This window comes from Chanos chanos, chromosome 4 (assembly GCF_902362185.1).
Source record: "Chanos chanos chromosome 4, fChaCha1.1, whole genome shotgun sequence".
NCBI lineage: Eukaryota > Metazoa > Chordata > Actinopteri > Gonorynchiformes > Chanidae > Chanos > Chanos chanos.
The window spans coordinates 36,452,366-36,474,119 of record NC_044498.1 but is presented as its reverse complement, the minus strand read 5'-3'; the positions used below and the strand labels follow the sequence as shown (position 1 = coordinate 36,474,119).

At 41.1% G+C, this 21,754-nt stretch overlaps 1 protein-coding gene across 4 annotated transcripts; it reads right to left on the bottom strand.

Moving 5' to 3' along the window:
• Window positions 1-383: 383 nt before the first annotated feature.
• sufu (suppressor of fused homolog (Drosophila)) lies at window positions 384-14,425 on the bottom strand. 4 transcript variants are annotated; one of them, XM_030772592.1, is made up of 13 exons: window positions 14,091-14,425; window positions 13,331-13,465; window positions 12,621-12,757; window positions 10,718-10,860; window positions 10,298-10,383; window positions 9,723-9,795; window positions 9,057-9,213; window positions 8,772-8,874; window positions 5,639-5,677; window positions 4,481-4,615; window positions 3,247-3,385; window positions 2,743-2,811; window positions 384-2,384 (listed from the first exon to the last, which is right to left on the bottom strand). In XM_030772592.1, exons 1-13 carry the CDS (start codon window positions 14,234-14,236, stop codon window positions 2,295-2,297), a joined length of 1,452 nt encoding a protein of 483 aa, XP_030628452.1. In that variant the 5' UTR covers window positions 14,237-14,425; the 3' UTR covers window positions 384-2,294. The 4 variants fall into 4 exon arrangements, with proteins under 4 accessions (XP_030628452.1, XP_030628453.1, XP_030628454.1 ...); XM_030772593.1 differs by having other exon boundaries at window positions 9,057-9,210; XM_030772594.1 differs by lacking the exon at window positions 5,639-5,677.
• Window positions 14,426-21,754: the final 7,329 nt, after the last annotated feature.

Here is a 21,754-nt window from a genome sequence, read left to right as displayed (position 1 = left end):
ATATGTCAAATGAAACCTTGTGATTATTCACAGTATTAAGCAGCAGGATTGCCAGCTGATATAAAAAAGATCAACAGGTTTACAAAGCTAACAGCAAGAGATTAACAGCAAGACGTGCATGTATGTAAATAAACTTTAATGCACTTCAGAATAAAACATACAGTTTAGTGATTCACCATATAAAAAGACAGTATACTATACTCAAAAATCATTTTGTAAAAAGCACTAATATAAGTTGGTTTTTTTTTACACTTTGATCTACATTACCAAGCAAACATCTTCAAACTTTAAGGAGATATATATATATATATATATATATATATATATATATATATATTTCATAAACATTATCCAGTATATTACTGTTCAGAGACTTGTTTGCTTCTTCACACATGTATGGAATGCTATGACAGGATTTAGACAGAAATGTATCTGAGGCCAATGAATATGACATGAAATCAGACAGAGCAACATCTTGATGCATCTTCCTTACAGATTATAAAATCCAATCTGCTTGACATGAAAGACTGAAGAGTGCTGGTCCAATACTGACTTTGGTACTGAAGTGTTTGTAGTCACAGATCGAGTAGTGTCTGTTGAACTAAATCGAGAAAAGCGTCAGTCAGAAGGTTCAACTGACTGATCCCCCTTTACAATAGGCACGTTTACATTTTGTAAATGAGGATAATTCTGAGGTGTCTGAACTCAAGTCATACAGAACTCATATTTTTTTAAAAAAAAAGTACAGTTTGCATGTTTGTAGTGTGTTTTTCTGCTTTTTGCAGGGTCAGATGAGGAGAAGATTATGACCAGCAGCAGTTCTGTAGACTGGGGCCTCTATTATTCAGTGTCCACTGTAATGTGGTGTGGGACCCCGGGAGTGAGAGATCTGCAGAGTGGGTGGGGCTGTAGTTAAGGGAGCTCTGTAAAGTAGGGCTCAGTCGTCCTGAGGGTGTCTTAAAAGTGGGCCTTCTGTGGAGTAGTTCTGTGGTTCTGAAAATTCTGTTGTGTGAGGGTTCTAGAGTTTTGGGGATGTTGTAGTTTGCAGGTTCTTCAGGAGGAGGGCACAGCAGTTCTAAAGGTTCTGCAGATGTGTAGAGTGAAGATTCTGTTGAGCAAGGGTTTTGACTGAACAGCAAACTTTAACTCACCGGTTCGACCATAATGAGATTCCTTGCAGGAAAAAAAAATATTTAAGAGAAACTAATTTGAATTGGTGAAAGAAGAACCTATTAACTTGACAAACCAGACAGTGATGACCAAAGAACAAAGACAAACAGTGAGCCCAACTAATTAAAACAATAATGTAACCATAATTAATTATCATGCTTTAGTTCCTCCTGGCAAAGGAAAGAAAGCTTGTTTTTTTTAATCATATTTTGTTATAAGTGGTGGCATTGTTTAATGAGAGAGAATATCATTGACAATCAAAATCATTTTTCAAACAGAATTTGACATTGTCAAATTAGAGCAACTCTGCCAGCTGTAGCTTCACTGACATGTTTATACTTCTGTAACATGAATGTTTCTGGTAATTTTTTTAACTGTTTGAAGGACTGTACTCTCATAATGACAAAAACTAATCATTTCTGCTGGCAGATATGTAACAGTTTGTTGCTCTGATATATGTATTTTTTTTTGTATGTCTGTCTGAGAATTGACACTACAATGCTAAATTTGGCATCTGATCCACAATGCATGAATACTGGCATGGCTGGTCTTCTGCATTTGAAATATACTATAAAAGAAATAAAAATATACCTAAAATCATATTAAGGTTTTCCACAGAGGTGCTTCACACATTTAGACTTCTCTTTCTCAGTAAAGCATACTATGATTCCAAATAAATACCATTATACAGAAAAACAGATACGTAGGGGGAAACTGACGGTTGTGCCTGGAGGACTCCGAGATTAACAAATCCAATCTCAAAGTGAACTAAATCCACATAGGGGTGAATCACATGTAACGCCAATGACCTGTCTCTACCCCGGGCAGAAAAGGGTAAAACAGCAACCTAGTCCACAGACAAAGAGGAATAACCAGGGATCAGATAAAAAGAAAAAAAACAACAACAACAACAACAAACAACTTAAATTTTCTCTAAGTGAAAGAGAACAAACGTTCAAATGGAAGTGGTATATGGGGACGGTGGATGGGGGAAAAATAGAAGAAGAGGTCGTCCTGTCCATAGCTGTTGTACCCAGCTACAGTGTTGATGTGACCATAGTGACATGTATAATGTGTGTGTGTTGGTGTGTGTGTGCGCGTGTTCTGATTGAGGCCCTACAGGGTCACTGTAAAGGACTGTCAAACACACAGTCAGGCAGCACGGAGATCTTCAGCTTCTTATCAGGCCAGCTGTACTCCTTCGGTAGCTTAATCTGGAGGAGAGAGCCAAACAACTTTACGCTAATACATATTCATGATTTGCATAAGCAAATAAGGGTTTGTAAGTGTATACATAAAAACAGACAGACGGAGACTGACAGGCAGGTGGATGGGCAGATCAGTTCTCTTCATTGGAAATATGTAAACACAGTGTAAAAAGAGCCTTGTCTTTCCCTCTTCTTCTTCACCCCTCTTTACTTTTCCTATTCCTGCTTTCCTTTCTAATGTTAAGTAATGTTGGTAAACTGGAAAGCAAAGTCTTATAATGTTCTGTAAATGCTCCTAACCACAATGAAGAGAAAGAAAAGGCTTGTATGGCTCTAATCTCACTCTGAGAGGATGAAGTCCTACCTCGTCATGAGAACCCAGGTCCTGAAGGTCCCTTAACATTTGCTCAACGAACTCTTCAGTGAGCAGTATCTGAACAAAGAAGACAGTAGCTTGGTTACTCACGTGCACATGTGCACAAACATGTGCACGCACATGCACAACAGCGCAGCCATTAAACACAAAACCACAGCGCAGTCAAAGGTATCAGCACAATTCTGATGCGTAATACCCCTGTAAAGATCACAGTTTTTCAATTTATAAGAAATTAGACGATTTTATGATCAGCTGACACTCAAACCAGCATCATCTGCTGAATTATCAAATAATCAAATTAAGTTCCGCATCAGTCCACGTCATATTAAAACAAACAACCTTTTTTTTTTTTTTGTCGTTGTTGTGTCCATCTCTGTTTTCTACATTTTAGGAGGCTTGTTCACCAGCTTTTCTCTATCTGACTATCATCCAAGCCTTGATATTCTGAGCAACACTGACGCAGTGAAAAAGAGAGGGAGCGCTGTGTGGTACCTGTAACCAGGGTCCGTGAGCAGCGTAGGGATGTTCCTCTGTAGCGAAAGCTCCCTCCACTCCCGTGGACACAAACGTGATCGCCGTGTCTCCGTTTATGCTTTTATACGTGAAGTGCCTCCCATGAAGCAGCCGCCCCCTACGAGGTGAGAGAAAAAGGCACACCACCAACAGCGCTCGCATAAACACGCAGTGTCATTCAACAAAAAAAACGGGACGCTCACCATTCTAATATTCTGTGCCCACTTTTGGCTGTTGGTAAATTAAAGGATTCTAAGGTTTAGGGATAATGGAAACAGTCCAATAACCAGAGGGTCATGGAAGCAGTGGCTTTCTGTCAGTGTCCCTTTGAAAAAGGCACTTAACCCCAGAGCCGAGCAGGCTCCAATATAGAAAAAAAATGGCAAGCTGTCCTAGATAAGAGGGTCAGTAAATGAATAAAAACACTGTGACAACTGTGAAGTTCCCTGCAGCCCCTACTCACTCTCTCTGTGAGTGCAATCTGCCGACACACACACACACACACACACACACACACACACGGGGCATATTACATAAACTCATTCATATCCAGCTCAGTCAGAGAGATACGCACGGCACACGGTTACTCTGCTATGGCAGCGTAACTCTGCTTTTCAGATTATGAAGAATGAATTTAGCTGCTGTAATCGACAGGCCGGAAATCCAGCTCAGCCCACGGAAGGTGTTTACACATTTTTCAATTGTATTTCATTATGACATTTTTTATATTTGGGTTAAAAAAAAAAAAAAAGAAAGAAAAAAACTTCACCATGTCACAACCCATGACCAGCAAGTGTTTACAAACACAGTAATAACCTGACACTTATAGAAGTGTCAGGTTGTTATTGTGTGAGTGAGACTGGGAATGGGTGGGTGATCACAGGCACAGTAATAACCTGAGACTTATAGAAGCTGTGTGAGTGAGACAGGGAATGAGTGGGTTATTACAGGCACAGTAATAACCTGAGACTTAAAGAAGCCGTGTGAGTGAGACAGGGAATGGGTGGGTCACCACAGGCACAGTAATAACCTGAGACTTACAGAAGCCATGTGAGTGAGACAGGGAATGAGTGGGTTATTACAGGCATAGTAATAACCTGAGACTCATAGAAGCTGTGTGAGTGAGACAGCGAATGGGTGGGTTATTACAGGCACAGCAATAACCTGACATTTACAGAAGCTGTGTGAGTGAGACAGGGAATGCGTGGGTTACCTCAGACACAGTGGTAGGAGAGTTCCAGATTCCTGGTTAAATTTGAGGTGAACACTCTCCAGCTGCCGAGTTCGAACAAGCTCATGTGGGACGATCGCAGCCGAGCTCTCGCTCTCAAGACTGTCTTTACGGCTCCTGGAGGACGCACACGCACGCGCGCACACACACACACACACACACACACACACACACACACGCACACACACACACACAGAACACAGTGAGAGCACTTCATACAGTAGCCATGAACAGATGTATCAGTGACAGACCAAAACAGTGAGACAAAAAGTGGGGAAGAGAGAAACTGTGTGTCCATTATCAATAAACTCATTTAAAATAACTGTGGTTGTTTTCATTCTCAGTTCAACAGCAGTGGCTTCACAGATTCAGAGACCCACATTATAGGCTCACTCACTCACTCACTATGTAAGCCGCTTATCCTGATTAGGGTCGTGGGGGTGCTGGAGCCTATCCCAGCGCTCATAGGGCGAAAGGCGGGGAAACACCCTGAACAGGTCGCCAGTCCATCGCAGGGCAGACACACAGACAAACACACTCACACACACATTCATACCTAGGGGCAATTTAGTGTTTCCAATTCACCTAACCTGCATGTCTTTGGACTGTGGGAGGAAACCCACGCAGAAATCAAACCCAAGACCTTCTTGCTGTGAGGCGACAGCGCTACCCACTACGCCACCGTATTGCCCCACATTATAGGCTGATAGTTAAAATCATCCAAAACTGAAACCCACAGTTCACCCCAAATAATCAAACACTGTCACGTGTTCAGTGCACAGTAAAAAAGGCCTACCACCCCAGCGTGAAACATGAAGATGGTATGTATGTTAATAGTAATGTGTACACAAGTCTGTTTCTGGTTCGCAAAGGGGCAATGTGTTGCCTGACTCTGTGACTTGAGCTTGTCAAAGCACAGGATGTTTTGAATTTTACCTTAACAAACATGCTATATTAATATAGATATCTATAACTTACCTTAACTTTTCCTAATGAATAAAAAACTGATATAATAGAACAAAATGGTCATTTCAATAAATCAAAAACTCATACTTGAGTCGATTAAGCTTGCAGAACGATCTGCGTGCAATCCAAGGTTTTAAGAGTGCTCCCTCACTCTGTCTGTCAGTTGGCTCTTACCTTGAGGTTTGGTGGCTCTGCAAATGTCCAACTGATTGTCTATGGAGAAATTAAGGGGTAGATTTGTACCACAGTGAAAAGAATAAAATGTTTAGAGCAGGGATGCACAGTTCAGGCTTTTGACTCCAGAAGTCCTGTTGACGGTCGTTTCCACCAACAACAGACTATATGTCATTAGCGCCTTCTTTCCACAGCTGGTTGAGAAATTGCAAACCCGTTTTACCGAGCAGAAATCAGTTTCTCATTATGAGGTGAGGTCAAAACCTAGCAGCAGCACTCCTGCCTTCAAGGACCAGACCTGAGCACCCCTGCTTAAGAGATTACCTACTGTTTTCTTTCAGCATTACCACTAGCAAGCAAATCAGTATTTTTCCTGTAAACAGCCACTGCTACTTGAGACAGAATGTGGATCTGATTTATGACTGTGTAAAACAGCAGGAGTTTTCCTAAATGGATCCTAAGGTAATGGAATATATTTTGCACTAGGATGAAGAGGGGTAGAGGAAACGCAAAGTTATGGAAATATTATTACACATTAAAAAAAAAAAAAAAAAAAAAGATGTTTCAACCACCAATGTTTTAGTGGCCCCTTGAGGCTAATTTTTAGTTGAATTGTTGTCAAAAAAAAGTATTATTAAAAAAATGAAACAGGAATGTGTGCCAAGCATGTGCAGTTAATACCAACAATCTGGCCCAATAAAAGCTATGATTCACATAAACCATTATGACAAAACACACACACACACTCACACTCACACATTTTCAGTAAAGCCCATGATTTTTGTTTTGTTTTTCTCTACATCTCCAAATAGTTGCCTTTATCCTGGCATGATTATTTTTGTATCAGTTGTTATCCTTCCTGCTTTGTATGACAGATTTATTGTTTTATTTACTCAGCTACTTACTTCAAATGTATTTCCTATTCTCCAATTACCCATGAACTCTCCAAAGAGGCCAGCTCGGGCAGAAACCACCATATAAGCAAAGTACACACATCCACAGTGTTTTTTTCTGCACTGTAAGCCAGAAAGCACCACTGCGCGATGTATCACACTTTGAGGTGTGTGATCTTAGTGCAGTGATAGACACGACCACGATCGAGATGGTCACTGGACCCACCCAGTGGACCATCGCCAGCGCGAGTCCTAGCCACAGCTGGCAAACGTGGGAAAGTCAGAACCCAGAAAACTGAATGCACCCAGAGCGAACTTCTGCACTGTGAGACAGCGCCTTCACCTGGGACCAGTCGGCTAATGTTTGGACAGGTCTGTGAGTAAATCCAGTCAGAGTCTGGGATAGGAAGATACTGAAGCAGATGAAGCATCCATCGTCGATACGCGTCATTCAATAGTCATCAACTTCTCCACCAGTCCACTGGTTCGCCAGGAATATACTCAGCAAAAGTTAACTCTAAATAGAGTCAATCCTAAGCAAATGGAATCCGCTAAAGCTGACTAGACTATTCAGACTACACAGAGCATTTAAAGAGACGAAAAGGTCTTTTTGTGTTTCTTGCTTGTGAGTTAAATGCTGACTGAAGGGCGTACATGTGCGTGCGTGCGTGTGTGTGTGTAGGTCAGAGAGTTTGGCTAGGCCACAGGAGGACACTGGCCTGTCTGGCCTCTGCAGGGAGGACAGCTGATCCCACAGAGAGTCTGTCCTGAGGTGAGCAGAGCAGGAGCCCACACTACACGGCCAGCCCATTGCCACACAACAGCCCTGGCCCCTGTACTTCTGTGTGTGTGTGTGTGTGTGTAGTTCATGAGAGTTCAGTACAGAGTACTGGAGTTTGGTGCAGGGGTGTGTGTGTGTGTGTGTGTGTGGCACTTGAGAGCTGGGTTCAGGCTGAAGCATTTTTCTGTCTGTGGTGTGTACATGTCACATGAGTTTGATACAGAAACAACAGGAGTATAAGAGGCAGAGATTTGAATTAGACAAATTTCAAGAGTTGTTTTAAAGCAAGAGCACGATGGTGAAACGTGAATATCTGGTTTATGATCTTTCAGTTTAAACAAGCTAAGTTGGTCTAAAATTCATAAAACTCTTTGGTCCTCTATAAATCCTTAGAAGCTTAGAATAAACCAAATGATTCAAGATTAACTGTCATAGCATTACAGATTCATAATCTGAAATTGTTCACATGTAAACCCAAGACCTTTTCTTTAAAAGCCACTATGAGTCAAACAAAGTCCTTCGTGCTTACATGCCATATTAGTCAGTCAAGGGTCTGGGGTCATAAATAATACACACTGCAGTCAAGACCCTAATATATGACACAGAGCACTGAAATCTAGTTAATACCATTAACAGTGCTTTAATCCTATTGTTCAAACATTACCACGGGGCCAACAGCGTCTGTAGTCCGATCAAAGTCTTTATTTGGATGAACTAAAAAGGCTTTAACAAAGTCCCAAAGGCAGAGAGTTTTTGCCAACACTGTCAGGATACCCAGTAACCCGTCTCGGCAAGCTCTCCCAGTTACGTAACCCTCAGAGCAGCCAGAATGAGACAAACCAGTGTGTATCAGAGAGCAGAACAGTGACCGAACATCAGTTTACACGCCCGAAGAGTGGTCATAAGAACGCCACCTAAAGCGTTATGAGTAAGGTTTATTATCCAGCCCCACTTTTTTTTTTTTGTTAAATCCCCAGATTGTATTAACTTGGTTGCTTTTTTTTTTAAAAAGGGTCAAACTGGATAGTAACAATACCAACCCAAACCTCTTCAAATAAAACTCTCAGTGCTGTACACAATTTAACTTGCTTCTCCCTGCCTTTTTTTTTTTTTTTTTTTTTTTAAATTGAATCAGAGGAACAGAGGAAATCTTTTGCCTAATCATCTGCAGATTATCACTTTCACCCTCATGTCCTCTCATCTCACTTTTAACCGCTGGTCTTTTGATGCATAAAACCATGAAATCTGGCTAAAAATATTTAAACCGACTGACCTTTACAAAAAAAAAAAAAAAAAAAACACATTAAATTTCTACGAACGTTGATTAAAAATGACTGGAACGCAGCCTTAACTCTTGAGGTGTAAATTCTTTGAGAGGTGACTGTGGTAGGAGGTGCATGAGACAGTGGAAGGTGTATGACCTGGTCACAGACTGACATGGAGGAGTTCCGTGACTTACTGTGGCTGGTCGTGACTCTGTCTCTGACTGCTGATGGGTGGCAGGACAGATTTACTGTTAATCTCCAGGCCTTTCCTCAGGGCTTCTCTGATCTGTTCTGTGTCTGTGGGACACACACACACACACACACACACATACACGCGTGCAAACACACAGAGTTACCCTGCAGGGCTCAGCCCTTTCCAACATGCAACAGGTGAACAAAGTGTCCAGTATCAAATGTACTGTATCTGCTACTTATTTTCTCTACACAATTAGTCGAGTTGTTCCCATGGTAACCCTTGCCTTTATCAGACAGGCGGCGTGGCTGAGAGCCGATGCAGATGCTTCGGCTGTCGTCCTCGTCTTCTGGCGGCCGGCTCAGATCATCCCACACACACTTAGCACTCACGCCGCTCAGGTTAGAGCCATCTGTCTCTATGCCCTTATCCACTCTGTCCTGCTTGGTATGGGAACACACACACGCACAAACACGCAGACACAGACAAAGACACAAACGCACACAGACAGACACACACGGGCAACGGATCAGTCCTCTTGGCAGAGTGAGGTGTAATAGAAAGCTCACCAGCAGGGGGAGAAGATTTCGCTATCATGCAGAAATCAATCCCAAAAGTATCACCAATGTACTCAAGTTAACTAAAGGAACACACACTAGAGCTTAACTGACATGCGTTATATAGTGTACTAAATGCAAAGACAGACATTAAACAGAATTTAAAAAAAAAAAAAGGAACGTGAGGAAATTAGTGTTATATGATGCAAATTATGTACGCAAATACATGTAAACATAAAGTACACAAAATACATTCAAATTTATCCGACAGAGGCTTGTGTAAAATACTTCTAATGGATACTACAAAGAAATTACAGATGGGTTCTTCCTCCTCACGCTTATAAATACAGAACAAGACAAGAGAAGCACAGTATGTCGGCTTAAAGGAATCTAACCTGCAAGTGTGGATCAATTTCAAATATCGTTTCTCCTCTCCTCATGTCAGTTATTAACCATGGACCACCCGCACTGAGAGAGAGAGAGAGTGGGAGGGAGAGGGAGAGGGAGAGAGAGAGAGAGACGGGGGTTGAGAATGAGGAACTTTTTTCCCATGAACGTTTTCACAAGGTTGAGGAAAAAGAGTGACTTAAATCCAGTCGCTTACTTGTTTAAATAAATTTTTTTTTAACTGATAACACTTTCTTTCTTCTTAAAGTGTTTCATGGCACAAAAAAAGGTGATAAAATGGCTACTCTCAAGGGAATTGAGAATAAACATATGGTGAATTAACAGTAAAAGGGTACAGTGTGAAGCAAGGCGTCCTGATCTGATGGATAAAATTAAGCCAAATAGTCAAGACCGTCAAATGAAAATATCTAAAAAAAGAAATATCTATCTGTTGTCCTGTTGAAGAGTTTGGACTTGAGGATTAACATCTAAGTGGTGTAAGTGTTTTTTTCAACTTTATCTGAGAAATGTTGGACTGAATGAGGTCGAAGTAGTGCGTGTGATGGACCATGTTCCTACTCACACGTGAAGTCCCCTCAGCAGGTCCAGAATACCCTGACCATTCCACTGCTGTGCAGCCTGCAGTTCCTCTGCACACACACCCACAATCTACAGAGAACACACACACACATACACACCACACACAGAGTCAGAATTCACATTAACACCCAAATCAGAAACAATGATTCCATTGACACACGTTTTATAATTTCATCATCCTCTTATGTCATGTTTTAGTCTCTGAACATAGCTGGTCTGTCAGTGACGACAGCGGACTAGGGAGGTCTGCCCTCTGTGTAAATGAAGCATGGTTTCTGTGTAGCAAGGCTGGTGTGCTACAGCTGATGCGTTAGGCTGGCATCTATTACAGCATTTTTCGAACCTGTATTTAAGGTCTCTTGTGTTAATAGTGATGCGTTTATGATGGGTCTGATGGAGTCACCTGCAGGAAGTTGACGTGGCCGAAGGGAGTCTGCACAGGCTGCATCTGCGGATCCTCCGTCAGGAGCATGTGCTGGATCCGGGACTCACTGTTGTCCAGGGGACTGTGCCACGAGATATGATCCCCACTGCAGAATGTGTTCTCTGCCCAATTTAACACAGTCAATATAACACATAGCACATAACCAGACAAATAATAAAGCACCACATGGTGTGTGCCTGTGCACCTTTGCATTTTGTGATGCAAGGACCAAGTAAAAGGTGAAAGTGGGAACTATCAGCTTCACAAAAGTCTCAAAGATCACAGCAGCACACACCTCAAATTTCAGCAAGACGGCTGAACGGCTGAATAGTAACAAAATTGACATTAGGCCTGTCGTTCAGATGTTTCTGTAGACAGCGCAGTTTTTGATGCATGAATCTACTGTTCTGCCCAGCATTCCATCTTCAGTGGTCTCTTACTGAACCGAGTTTGCAACGTGTGTGTCGTTTACATTACTCAATCAACGGTCATGTTTCCAGATCAATTTTTTTTCCTCTATCAAGCGCAAGTTATCAGTCTTGGTCAAATCTCTCCCTTATGTCCTATCACTGTGTCTAACTAGACTGATGTCAGTTATTCTCTTCAGACAGACACAGCCAGTGCAGTGTATCAAACCTACCACCTAAAGACTTGCTTAGAGGTAGATATAAAGATGAAAGATAAAAAAAAAAATATGAAAGGATGTCAGATGTTTCCAGCACTGTTTAGCTTCGTAAAGCTTTAGATCTTTTAATGTGTTCAACAACAGACTGTCAAAATGCAGCCCATTCAAAATCTTCTTGACAGAAATACAAACGTCATGTTCACTCAAGATTCTGGGAGTGTGTAAATTTGGACCCCCCCCCCCCCCCCCCCCCCCCCCCCCCCCCCCCCATGCTCACAGAGATGTCTTGACATAAATAGGCCCCTGTCAAGTGACTTTTCTTTTAAACCTTAGAAAATAAAATGTGAACATGTAGTTGTCAGTTTTAGCACAAGAGGATACATGCAACTGTATGACTCTCTGTGTTATCTCCAGCCTAACTCTTCAGATCTCTTTTGAAAACCTCTCTCCAAAATCTTTCAAGGTCCTGAAACATCTGTTGCACATCAGTTCATCTTTCACTCACACTGACATTAAAGAAATAGAACTCAGCTCTCAGACTGCCAGTGAGTTCATGTTCCCAAGTGTCAACACACAGCATTTTTATAACAGCCACAAGTGATGGAAAGAAAAAGAAGACAGTCCCATTAACTTTAAGGGTTTTTTATAAACCCATTCAAAAGTACGTTAACACTGTGATGTCATTACAGTTTTGGGGTCAACCCGTGGCATCTCAGCATCACGCTGAAACCCTCAGTTCAGTTGAATACTTAATGGAATGGACCACAAATCAAGGTGACAATTAAATGAGGACAGAACTTTCTAGGTCCATTTTCTAAATCTCATTAGCTAGCTTGCTCAACAGCAAAATTGGCAAGTGTTATAAAATGTTAAGCCTTACAGGCATGTTGCTGTCTCACTAAAGTTTCCGCTTACCGTGTAGGTAAAATGGAGCGCTAGATTCCCTGTTTCAGTGTAGACCTCCATTACCTGATTTATCATGTTTACAAACTTATATATTAAAAATAAATGTGTGTTTAATTGCTATGTGGATGGGGACATGAAAGTTCAGTTTCAACATGGTATCAGTGGACAGTGGGATCCTTCCCTGGAAACAACGGATCATGTGCGGCTGAGATTTGCCTCACTGAAATCTTGGTCTCACGCGCCTTCAATTCCAGCCAGATGTTACAATCTCAAATTCAGCTGAACAAAACAAATTTCCATCTGTAGAACTCTTTTAATGTGGCGAAAATTTGTAAAGTTTCGATGTCGTACCTGACTGAAAGACATATCGGGCCAAACCCTGCATGAGCTCAGCTGGCCAGGTGGGGGGTGCTGTTTCCCCTGCCTCTCTCTTTAGCCGAAAAGTTAGCTCAAAGCCAAAACCGCTAGGGCCCTCTGGACCTGTGAATCTGAGCAAACATATTTTCTCATCAGAATCCATAGTTCCTGTTCAGTTTTAGTTAAGAGAAATCAAAAAATCATTGCGTAAACTCATGATGTAGCTAGTGGCAGTAATGACAGATCTTGGCTATGCTGGTAAACACAACAGTAACAGTAAGTAACTTTCTCATAGTATTACATCTTGATTTTTTTTTTTCTGTAGATGGGGATATGAAATCTCACGGTCATCACTTAAAACTTCCCCAAATTAGTTTTGACTTGACATAATTACTTCAACAGAGTGGTAATGTAATCCTTTTATTTCACTCAGTTTAGGGAAAACACTTTTGAGAAGTTAGGTCTGAGGTTCCATATAAAATAAAATAGTAAACAGATCTTGAGTCCACTGCAACAGTTAAGCTTTTATTGTACAATAAGCTTAACTTGTTAACTTATTAGCTTAAATTAAATTATACAATCAACACCTAATATTATAAAGCACTGACCATGACTGCATCTCAACTGTAACAGAACAGTATGGAAACAGTAACAGTAATGGTCTAATTAAGTGATCACAGAGGCTCCATTCTCAGGGATCTTACTCGTGCACTCTGTTGTCCCCATACAGGTCACTGAGCCCCAGACTGATGTAGTGCCAGTGCTCCAGCACGTCCTGAGCCGGACAACCAACATTTCTGTACATGCTTATGTAGTCCAACGGATCTGGGCCTCCCAACCTGTACAAATATAATTCATAAGTTAAAAATGATAGGTACCTTCGTGGTTAAGAGCTAACCAAGTACGTGTACCAAAAATGGCCCTTCCTGCAGAAACACGTTGACGTGTATACGCATAATCAAATGAATGAACAAACGAAAGTTTGAAAAGTAATCTTGTTGCAACATGAAACTCAATGTTGGAAACAGGCAGCTTGCGGGATGAAAGTGGTCTTTTAGTATACACTTTTTTCAGCAAACTCTGGAACGAGAAAAGCCCTTCGCATCGCTAAGTTTCTCAATAACACATAATCGCTAGACTGCTCGTGTGTCCTCTTATTGTAGAGATTTAATTGTCATCACGGCCCAAATAAAATGCACTACTCTAGTTAAACTGCAGCAAATACAGCTCAGTCAAGCCTAATATGTTAACACTGTAACATCAAAGAGCAAAGCCAGCGTTGGTAAACGTGTCCCTAAATACACATGCAAGCTAAAGCCAACAAGCTATAGTTTTACAGGTAATCAAGTTTGCGAAGAAGGTGTGTTTACTTTGCTACCCTTGTCATGCTTGTCTTACAGTCTGAGGTGCATGTGGAAGTAAGCTAATGAACACGAAGGCTTGAGTAAAAAGGCATTTACTCACCAATATTTGACAATAGCTGTAACTTGGAGCGGGTTCGCTTGGTCGGGGTACAGCCGCCTGCACTCCCCGTAAATTGCCTGCAAACCCGGGGGGAAGAGCGGCGCAAGCCCCGCTGCAACTCCGCTGCTAGGCCGCAGATCATCCATCCCACACCAGGGTTCCCAATCAGAAAATGGGAAGACCACAAAAATAAAGCAGACCTCGTATTTTCAATCGCTGGTTAGAGGGGAATTTTTTCTTGCCCTTTTTTGCTGGATAAACGGCTGACCAAGAGTCCTCTTAACAGTTCAAAACCTCCAAACAAACTCCTGTCGCCAATTTTTCTCAGCCGCTTGTGTGTCCGGTGGGTGCGGGACTACAATGCCCGATTGGCAAGTAGGCTATTCAATCAGAGAACTCGTGTGCACGAAATGGGTGAACGTAATACCCTGATTGGCCATAGTGTCTTCAATCAGCTCAACAGTATTCGCCATCGCTGTACATGTCCTGACAAAAGGATGATTTTTTGCATGTTTTGTGAATTAGATTAAATTTGAGTATTATATCATGATACTAAATGACTGGTTATCCAGTCTCACAGTTTATTTTGATTGACTGTGGAATTCATAATTAAAATTATTTAATTATATTCGTATAAAATTAAATATAATATTTATACGTATTTAAAATAATTTATCAGAAAGCTCCGGTTTAATTTAATCTCTATTAATCATCATGTCAGGTACTTCACACTTAGTATATTATTAGTTGAAGTTAAATGCTGTGAAATGTATACACAGGTTTGTATATTACGGACGTATTTATGTATGTGTTTTCCTTGTAAATTTTGAGTAAAATCTATGGCCTTTAAAGTTTGAATATAACCAACATTTTTTTTAAAAAAATCACAGATTATATTAATGTATAGAAGAGGGAGGGAGAAAATCATAGTTCACAGGTAAAGCCACAGACGTTGGACATGTTCACTACTTACAAATAAACTTACCATGACATCAAGTGGACAACTGTTATCAACCAAGAAAGCTGTCGTTGGGTTTGAGCTTCTCACAGCTGATGACACAGACACTCCTTTCTCTCTCCATGGTCTCCGTGGTAATATTAGGCTTTAAGTTTGTCTTATTATCCATGCGTAAACATCCTAATCAGCCATATTCAAATGGTGCTAATTAAGACGCTAGTGCACACAGAAATCGCTATCATCTGAATGAGCTGCTAACCAGTGATCTATGATGTGTGGTGCATACACTGTTACTGCTATTGACATACATTGGATTGGTGGTGACAACAGGTCAGTTACCATTTGCTCCTCCTTATGTACCCAAGTTGTTGATATGGTGCTTGGATACCGAAATACATTACTTAAATTTCCTGTCAGTTTGCCAGTTGGGAGTTACGTCTGGTTCCAAAAGCTTAATTTTCAAACCCTTCCTACAGGCCCATGTGCAGGTAGAGAAGTACAGGTGATCTGGAAAAGGTAACACACTCTTACATGTATCAATGAGGTTTTTGTATTGTATTACATACAAGACTGCAAGAGCATTATGATTTTTTTCTAAATGAGAACCAAGTAAGAGAGCGCAGCTTGATTGAATACCACCACACTAGTGATTGCTAAGCCCTAGTATTGTTTTGGAAGAGTGTTTGTTTTATAGGTGAGTGAAAAGGGATAGTATTCTGAACAGAACAACCCGTGTGTGTGTGTGTGTGTGTGTGTGTGTGTGTGTGTTGTCTTATCTTCAGATGAAATGAGTGTTCTTCTGTGGAACGTCTGTTATCCTCTTTGGCATGTACAGTCCCGTGTTCCTGCCTACAGCACCCCACTGGCAGATGTACTGGCAGACCAACAGTCATTTCCTGCCTCCCATCCACAGAGCTCCACAGCATTCTGTCACTGTGCTCAGAACCCATCAAGAGCCTGCAAATCATCTGGAGTTCCACCATTACTATGGACCAGTGCCACTCGCCCTCTACTATCCTTATTACTATTACCACAGTCCTTTCTTGAAGTCTACTATTAACCCTACACCAAAACCCAGCCAGAGACAATGTCACTATGAGTCTGCGAGTGTTCTGTGGCCTGAGGGTTTTAGTCTGAGGGGGGAACTGCGCTGGGGGAGGCTGGAAAGGGTGTTTGGGCCTCGCAGGGAGTTACCGGACTTTGTTGCAGAGGATCTGCGTAGGGTGTATGGTACCTACCCCAGCACTGAGATAAACATCAGCTATCAGGGAGGGGAGTTTGTGGTGTGTGCCCAGCCTCGTGTAGGAGAGCAGACATATCGAGTGGAGAAGAAGGTGGTGAGACAGATCGAGAGTCCATTCATACAGAACAGCGTGAGTGAATTAAGGGAGAAGAAAAAGAAGAGCAAAAGAAAGACAGGGAAATGATGTGATTTTTCCAAGGATTTACTTTTGACATCATTGTTATAATCATATATAATCCTTCGTGGGATTTTTCCCTTGGGTGGGGGGGGGGGGGGGGGGGGGTTGTTTGTCATAATATCGTATCTAGAAACATAGTTAGCTGTAAAGGCAACTAGTTCATGACTGTATTTACAGCAAGTTTGCAGTATACACTATCAAACTTCCAAGTCTGGTTTTTCATTTACACATCCTCAACCTAGGTCCTCTCTGTTTACTGATTTCACATCTAACAATAGCAGATTAAAGGTTTTGGTATTTAAAAAGTTGTCTCCTTTTCGGGGTTTGACCATAGTCTGAAGACCAGGGCATTCAAAATGGAGTAAGACAAAGCAAATAAGTTAGAACAAGTCTTTATTCCTCTGTTACAAACACTTTCACCGACATGAAGAAACGTTGCAAAGCAGGATAGAGCAGGTATATCAAGCTTTTCAAAGAAAACCGCCAACCATATATGCAGTGAATGCCTTGATATTTAAAGTGATGGCACATTAAATGAGCATGTAAACAACACTAATAATGAGTCTTCACACCTTGGTTCCTGAGGCAATGATGAGTTTTCAAATGTCAAGTTTTGCTTCTTTGGTTTATTTTCAAATAATCTTTCGTTTCAGTTGAATCACTGGCCTTTGTCTGGAACTGTAATGGAATCATTTCCTTCCTCATGAGAGGCTCAGTGTGGTTTCTTGGTATTGTCTGCATAACGTCTAAATTCCATGGAATGACTCCTGAGTCACTCATTAGGAGCAGGAGATAAGGACCTTTTCGTGGTTGATGCGTGGGTGGAAACAAGTGAACACTGAAACTCACACATGCCATTACTGTACATCTGCCATTGTTGTTCATCTGAAGTCTGTGAGTGTGTCTGTAGGTGTATGTGTGTGTACATGTTTGGTTTTCAACTGATAAGCGAATCGATATTTACACAGACTTGACAACCCCAATCTTACCACACAAACTGCACTCCCTCTTCACTTGTGAAATTGTAACTAAACCTGGTTGATGTGCTATAGTGAGTCCGAGATGTGCCATGTCACTGAATGAGCTAACATGGTTAATAAATGCAGGGGTGAAATCAAATAAATGGCCAAAGCACACAAGGAAGTAAAGCCCTGAACGTTTGACTGGTGCAAGGTGTAAAGCACACCAACCGCACGTTATTGAATTAATATTTTCATATTGCTGCTATGGTCTATCAACATACAACTGTCATAGTTTAAATTGTAATTTATTTTTTTTTATGTGTGTTGAATTATACAACATTTGGGAATTACATGTCACTGTCATAAACTGTCATGACATGATTTCTTTGATGATCCTGTCAACGTGTTAGTATGCATTTCAGTGTATTTGATGTGCATTTTATTTTACTTACACTGATGCCTTATAGTCACAAACAACTGTTTCATCCAATAAAGATTCATGTTCAGTTGTTTAATGCAAAACTACTAGAATATTGTTGATTTGTTTTCAAAAGAGATGGCATTTTGATGAAGTAACACGCTTTGAAATTTCCTTACCACAAAGTTTCAATTTTCAGTTGTCTGGCGGATAATGAGTAGAATACCAGAAGAACTGAACCCATAGATGAATTTGTGAGCCACCATCTATGGAATTCAGTTCTCAAGGCCAAAAACTCAAAAGCTCCTCAAACAATATTAAATTATCCCAGAATTCCTTTTAGAACTGAAGACACTCCCTTACGTCCTGACGGGTTACAGTCACCTAGAGACACAATCAAAGAAGAATTATTGGGATATGATATGATATCATGACATGATATCATTGTTATTTTCCTTTATTCCATTTTGGACATATCAGATTTGTGACAGAAGTTACTTGAGAGTCCATTCATGTCTTCACTTTGAGCACAAGAGTACTGCGCAGCAGAACATCACAGTAAAGATATGAGGAAAAACCTGACTAGACCGCACAAAATGTCACTCACACAAGACAGCAGTGCTGAAGCAACCTTGTAGAAGATCATACAGAGACGTTTAACCTAGACCATAGACTCATATATACTGCTGAATTGCCTGCTCTCCGAAAATCTCCTCCCACCAAAAGACAGAAGACTATACATTTATTTAAATGCATATTGTTACTTTAGTTACATATCTGTTCCTGAAGAAGGTTCCCAAATTCCAAAGTTAAGCTGAGTAAAGGCCACATAGGAAGAGTTTAAGGAAACTGTTTTGTTCCCCTTTAAATAGGACTGAACCTGTTTAACTGCCCTGATTGGTACACAGTGGGAAAACCTCAATTTGTTCAAATTAATCCATCTCCTCAGACCCATCCACAAATACCCTTTTTTTTAACTAGCGTATTGTCTCTTGTAGCTGTTCAAAGCACAGAATATTCCCAGTCCTAAAATAAATGAAAAACACTTCTTACTGTGAAAGCAGATAGTGACTTGTTAAAATCTCTGATAGCAAGAGGACCATGGAGAAGATGAGAGCTTTCAATAAGCAGGATATTTCTCCAAGTAGATCTGTAAGTTTATGTTATAATCCTTGCTGAAAACCCAAAGTTAAGAGACTTCTCTCCAGTGAACAGTTCCACTGGCCTTTGAGTGCTCACCTGAGCGAAGTGGAGATGAGGAATTCCCAGCTGGATGCATTGCTCTCCGTTCATTCACACAACACAGCCACAGACGAAGTAACCCCTTCTAAAATCCACTACCATTATCAGATTAGTCTTCACTGGTGTCCCGCACACAGACACACTACTGGAGGTGGTCTTAAATACTATTCTTCTACATGCTGGCCAACTTAAATACTCCCTCCCCTCTCTCTCTCTCTCTATCTGATTCTCTCTCTCTCACTCACTCACTCACTCCCTCATGCTCTTTCAGTACGGTAAGCCTGGCAGTCACTTCCCAGTAAGAAGGAAACAGTGGGAGGGAGTCTCCCGCCCCCTCAGTATGAATCAATACTAAACGTTTCTGAGGAAAAACATCTGACTGCTTCAGCCCTCAGTTCCCATAAAACAAAAAAGGGAGAGAGAGAGAGAGAGAGAGAGAGAGAGAGAGAGAGAAAGAGAGAGAAAGGGAGGGAGGGAGGGAGTGAGAGAGAAAGAGAGAGAGGGAGGGAGGGAGGGAGGGAGAGAGAGAGAGAGGGAGAGAGAGAGAGAGAGAGAAAGAGAGAGAGAATACTCGCTGGTACAGGAACCAGGAATTCCCCTTTTGCTAAAGAGTAGCTCTTTGGTCCATACGACCAAAGAGTCACACAGTGACAATGTGAAGGGAAAAACAGAGAAACTAACCCAGAGAGAAAGAGAAAGAGAACGTGTGTTTGTGTTAAGGTTTCCAGAAAGGAAATGGAAGCCATTAAAGATGCTCTCATGTTTCTCTCAAGTGCAGAGTCATGTTTACTGTTAGCGTCTAAAATTATGATCATGAACTGAGTGAGCTTGCCCATGTGGAAGTTTCTGCTGATTAATACATGTACATTGCATCAGTGATGAGGCGTGGTGCTGGAATTATCAGTGCATTTGTTCCGCCTTCTTGCACCCCTGCACCCCTGTCACTCAGATGGCCATCAAACATTTTTCCATGTAGCACATAAAGATATTTTTCTTGCTAAAACGACATGATTGCCATATGTATTTTTCCACTCTTCTATCTAAAATTTTTAATGGAGAATTTGAAGTTTCTGGAGAATCTGGGGGATCCGAAGTTAGATTTCAACATCCTAAGAAAACTTACTTCCCATATTTATTCTGATTTCTCATAATCAAATAAAGTTTTTTTCTGTTTTTAAAAGAAATAATATAGATTATATATATATTGATCAAATGATTGACTGTCAGACAGGTCATCCCTGTATCTAGTTTTTCAAGGAAGTCAAAAATGTGAATCAGTAAGTGCCACACCAAATGATTAAATAACCCAAGCTACACTAACAAATCAGCAGATTTATAATTGCCTAATTGGTAAAATTACAGAAGAACTTAACTCGTCCTGATGTATTTTTCATCTAAAAGAGTAAAAATTGGTTATGTCAGCAGAGAAGCAACAACTGTGTAAGGATAACATCTGGCTATGAACCCATTTGTAATAACTGCCTCATCTCTAAGATATGTTGTCTCTCTGATTGTAGTTAGACGGGCCCGCTCAGTCATTAGTAATGTGAACATTTGTGGGTTATGGGTGTATGACATTTCATTTTCAGTTTATCAGTGCCAATACAGAAATGAACAGCACAGTTAATCAAGTCATAAAAGAGATCACTAGATGGGTATAGAGAGAGTATAGGGTCAATCCATCCATGCGCAGTGACTTAAAAGCAGTGAAACAATGATGGGAATCTACTTTCAAAACCAAATCCTTCTGCTGGTAGGATAAGTTGCAATTGACATTTTGAGCAGGACTTCAGAAACAAACCTGGCTTTCATGCTGCTGTTTGAACACTGGGGAAATTGCCTGCAAAGGTCACTGAGCCCATTTCCTTCCCCCATGAGCAGTGAGACACAGACCTTTACAGCAGCCGGTGTTTTTCACCTGTACTTCAGCTAATGCTCACCATGTTCTGGATATGTGTTTTCTGAGGCTGTGACGTACTAAATAGAGAGAGAGAGAGCGGGAGAGAGAGAGAGAGAGAGACTTTCGTTTTTTGTGTCGATATGAATTTTGTGGTTTCAGTTTCTGCCTGAGGCTCCACTATGAGGAGAGGAAAAAGGGCTAAAACAGGGATAAAGGAGGTACAACTGCTTATGTGCTCCCACAGAAACTAGTATGCAACTAGGCTTCTCTGAGCTTACATTTTGTCACGTTATAAAATATCCCTTTTATTTAACATAAGAACACAAGCATTGTCGCTTCAGTTTTACTGGTTAAAGGCAACATTGGACTCCAGTTACAGAAACTGGTCTCCAGAGGAGTAAGGGAAATGGTTCAGAAGACATTCATAGGACCTCTGCGGGCCACACAGAAAAAGGTGAACATAAGGTATAGCTTTCGTCGATATTTGACACTCTCATGTACGTTTGAATGAGACGGATCTTTATTGATCATTGTAAAATTCTCTTTTGTTTTCTGTTTTAGACAGTACCATAGCTGCTTGGAATTCAATTCCAACCATTTCATACATTCTTCAAGACTAAGAAACAGATGACCTGCCGCGTTCATTGTTCGATCCAACGCTCCACCTTAATCGTTTGATCGTCATGTTAGGAGCCATGCTCCTGGGCAGACCAAGTCGAAAGCTGGAACGACTCCAATTGCTACAAAGCAACTTTTGGCGGGG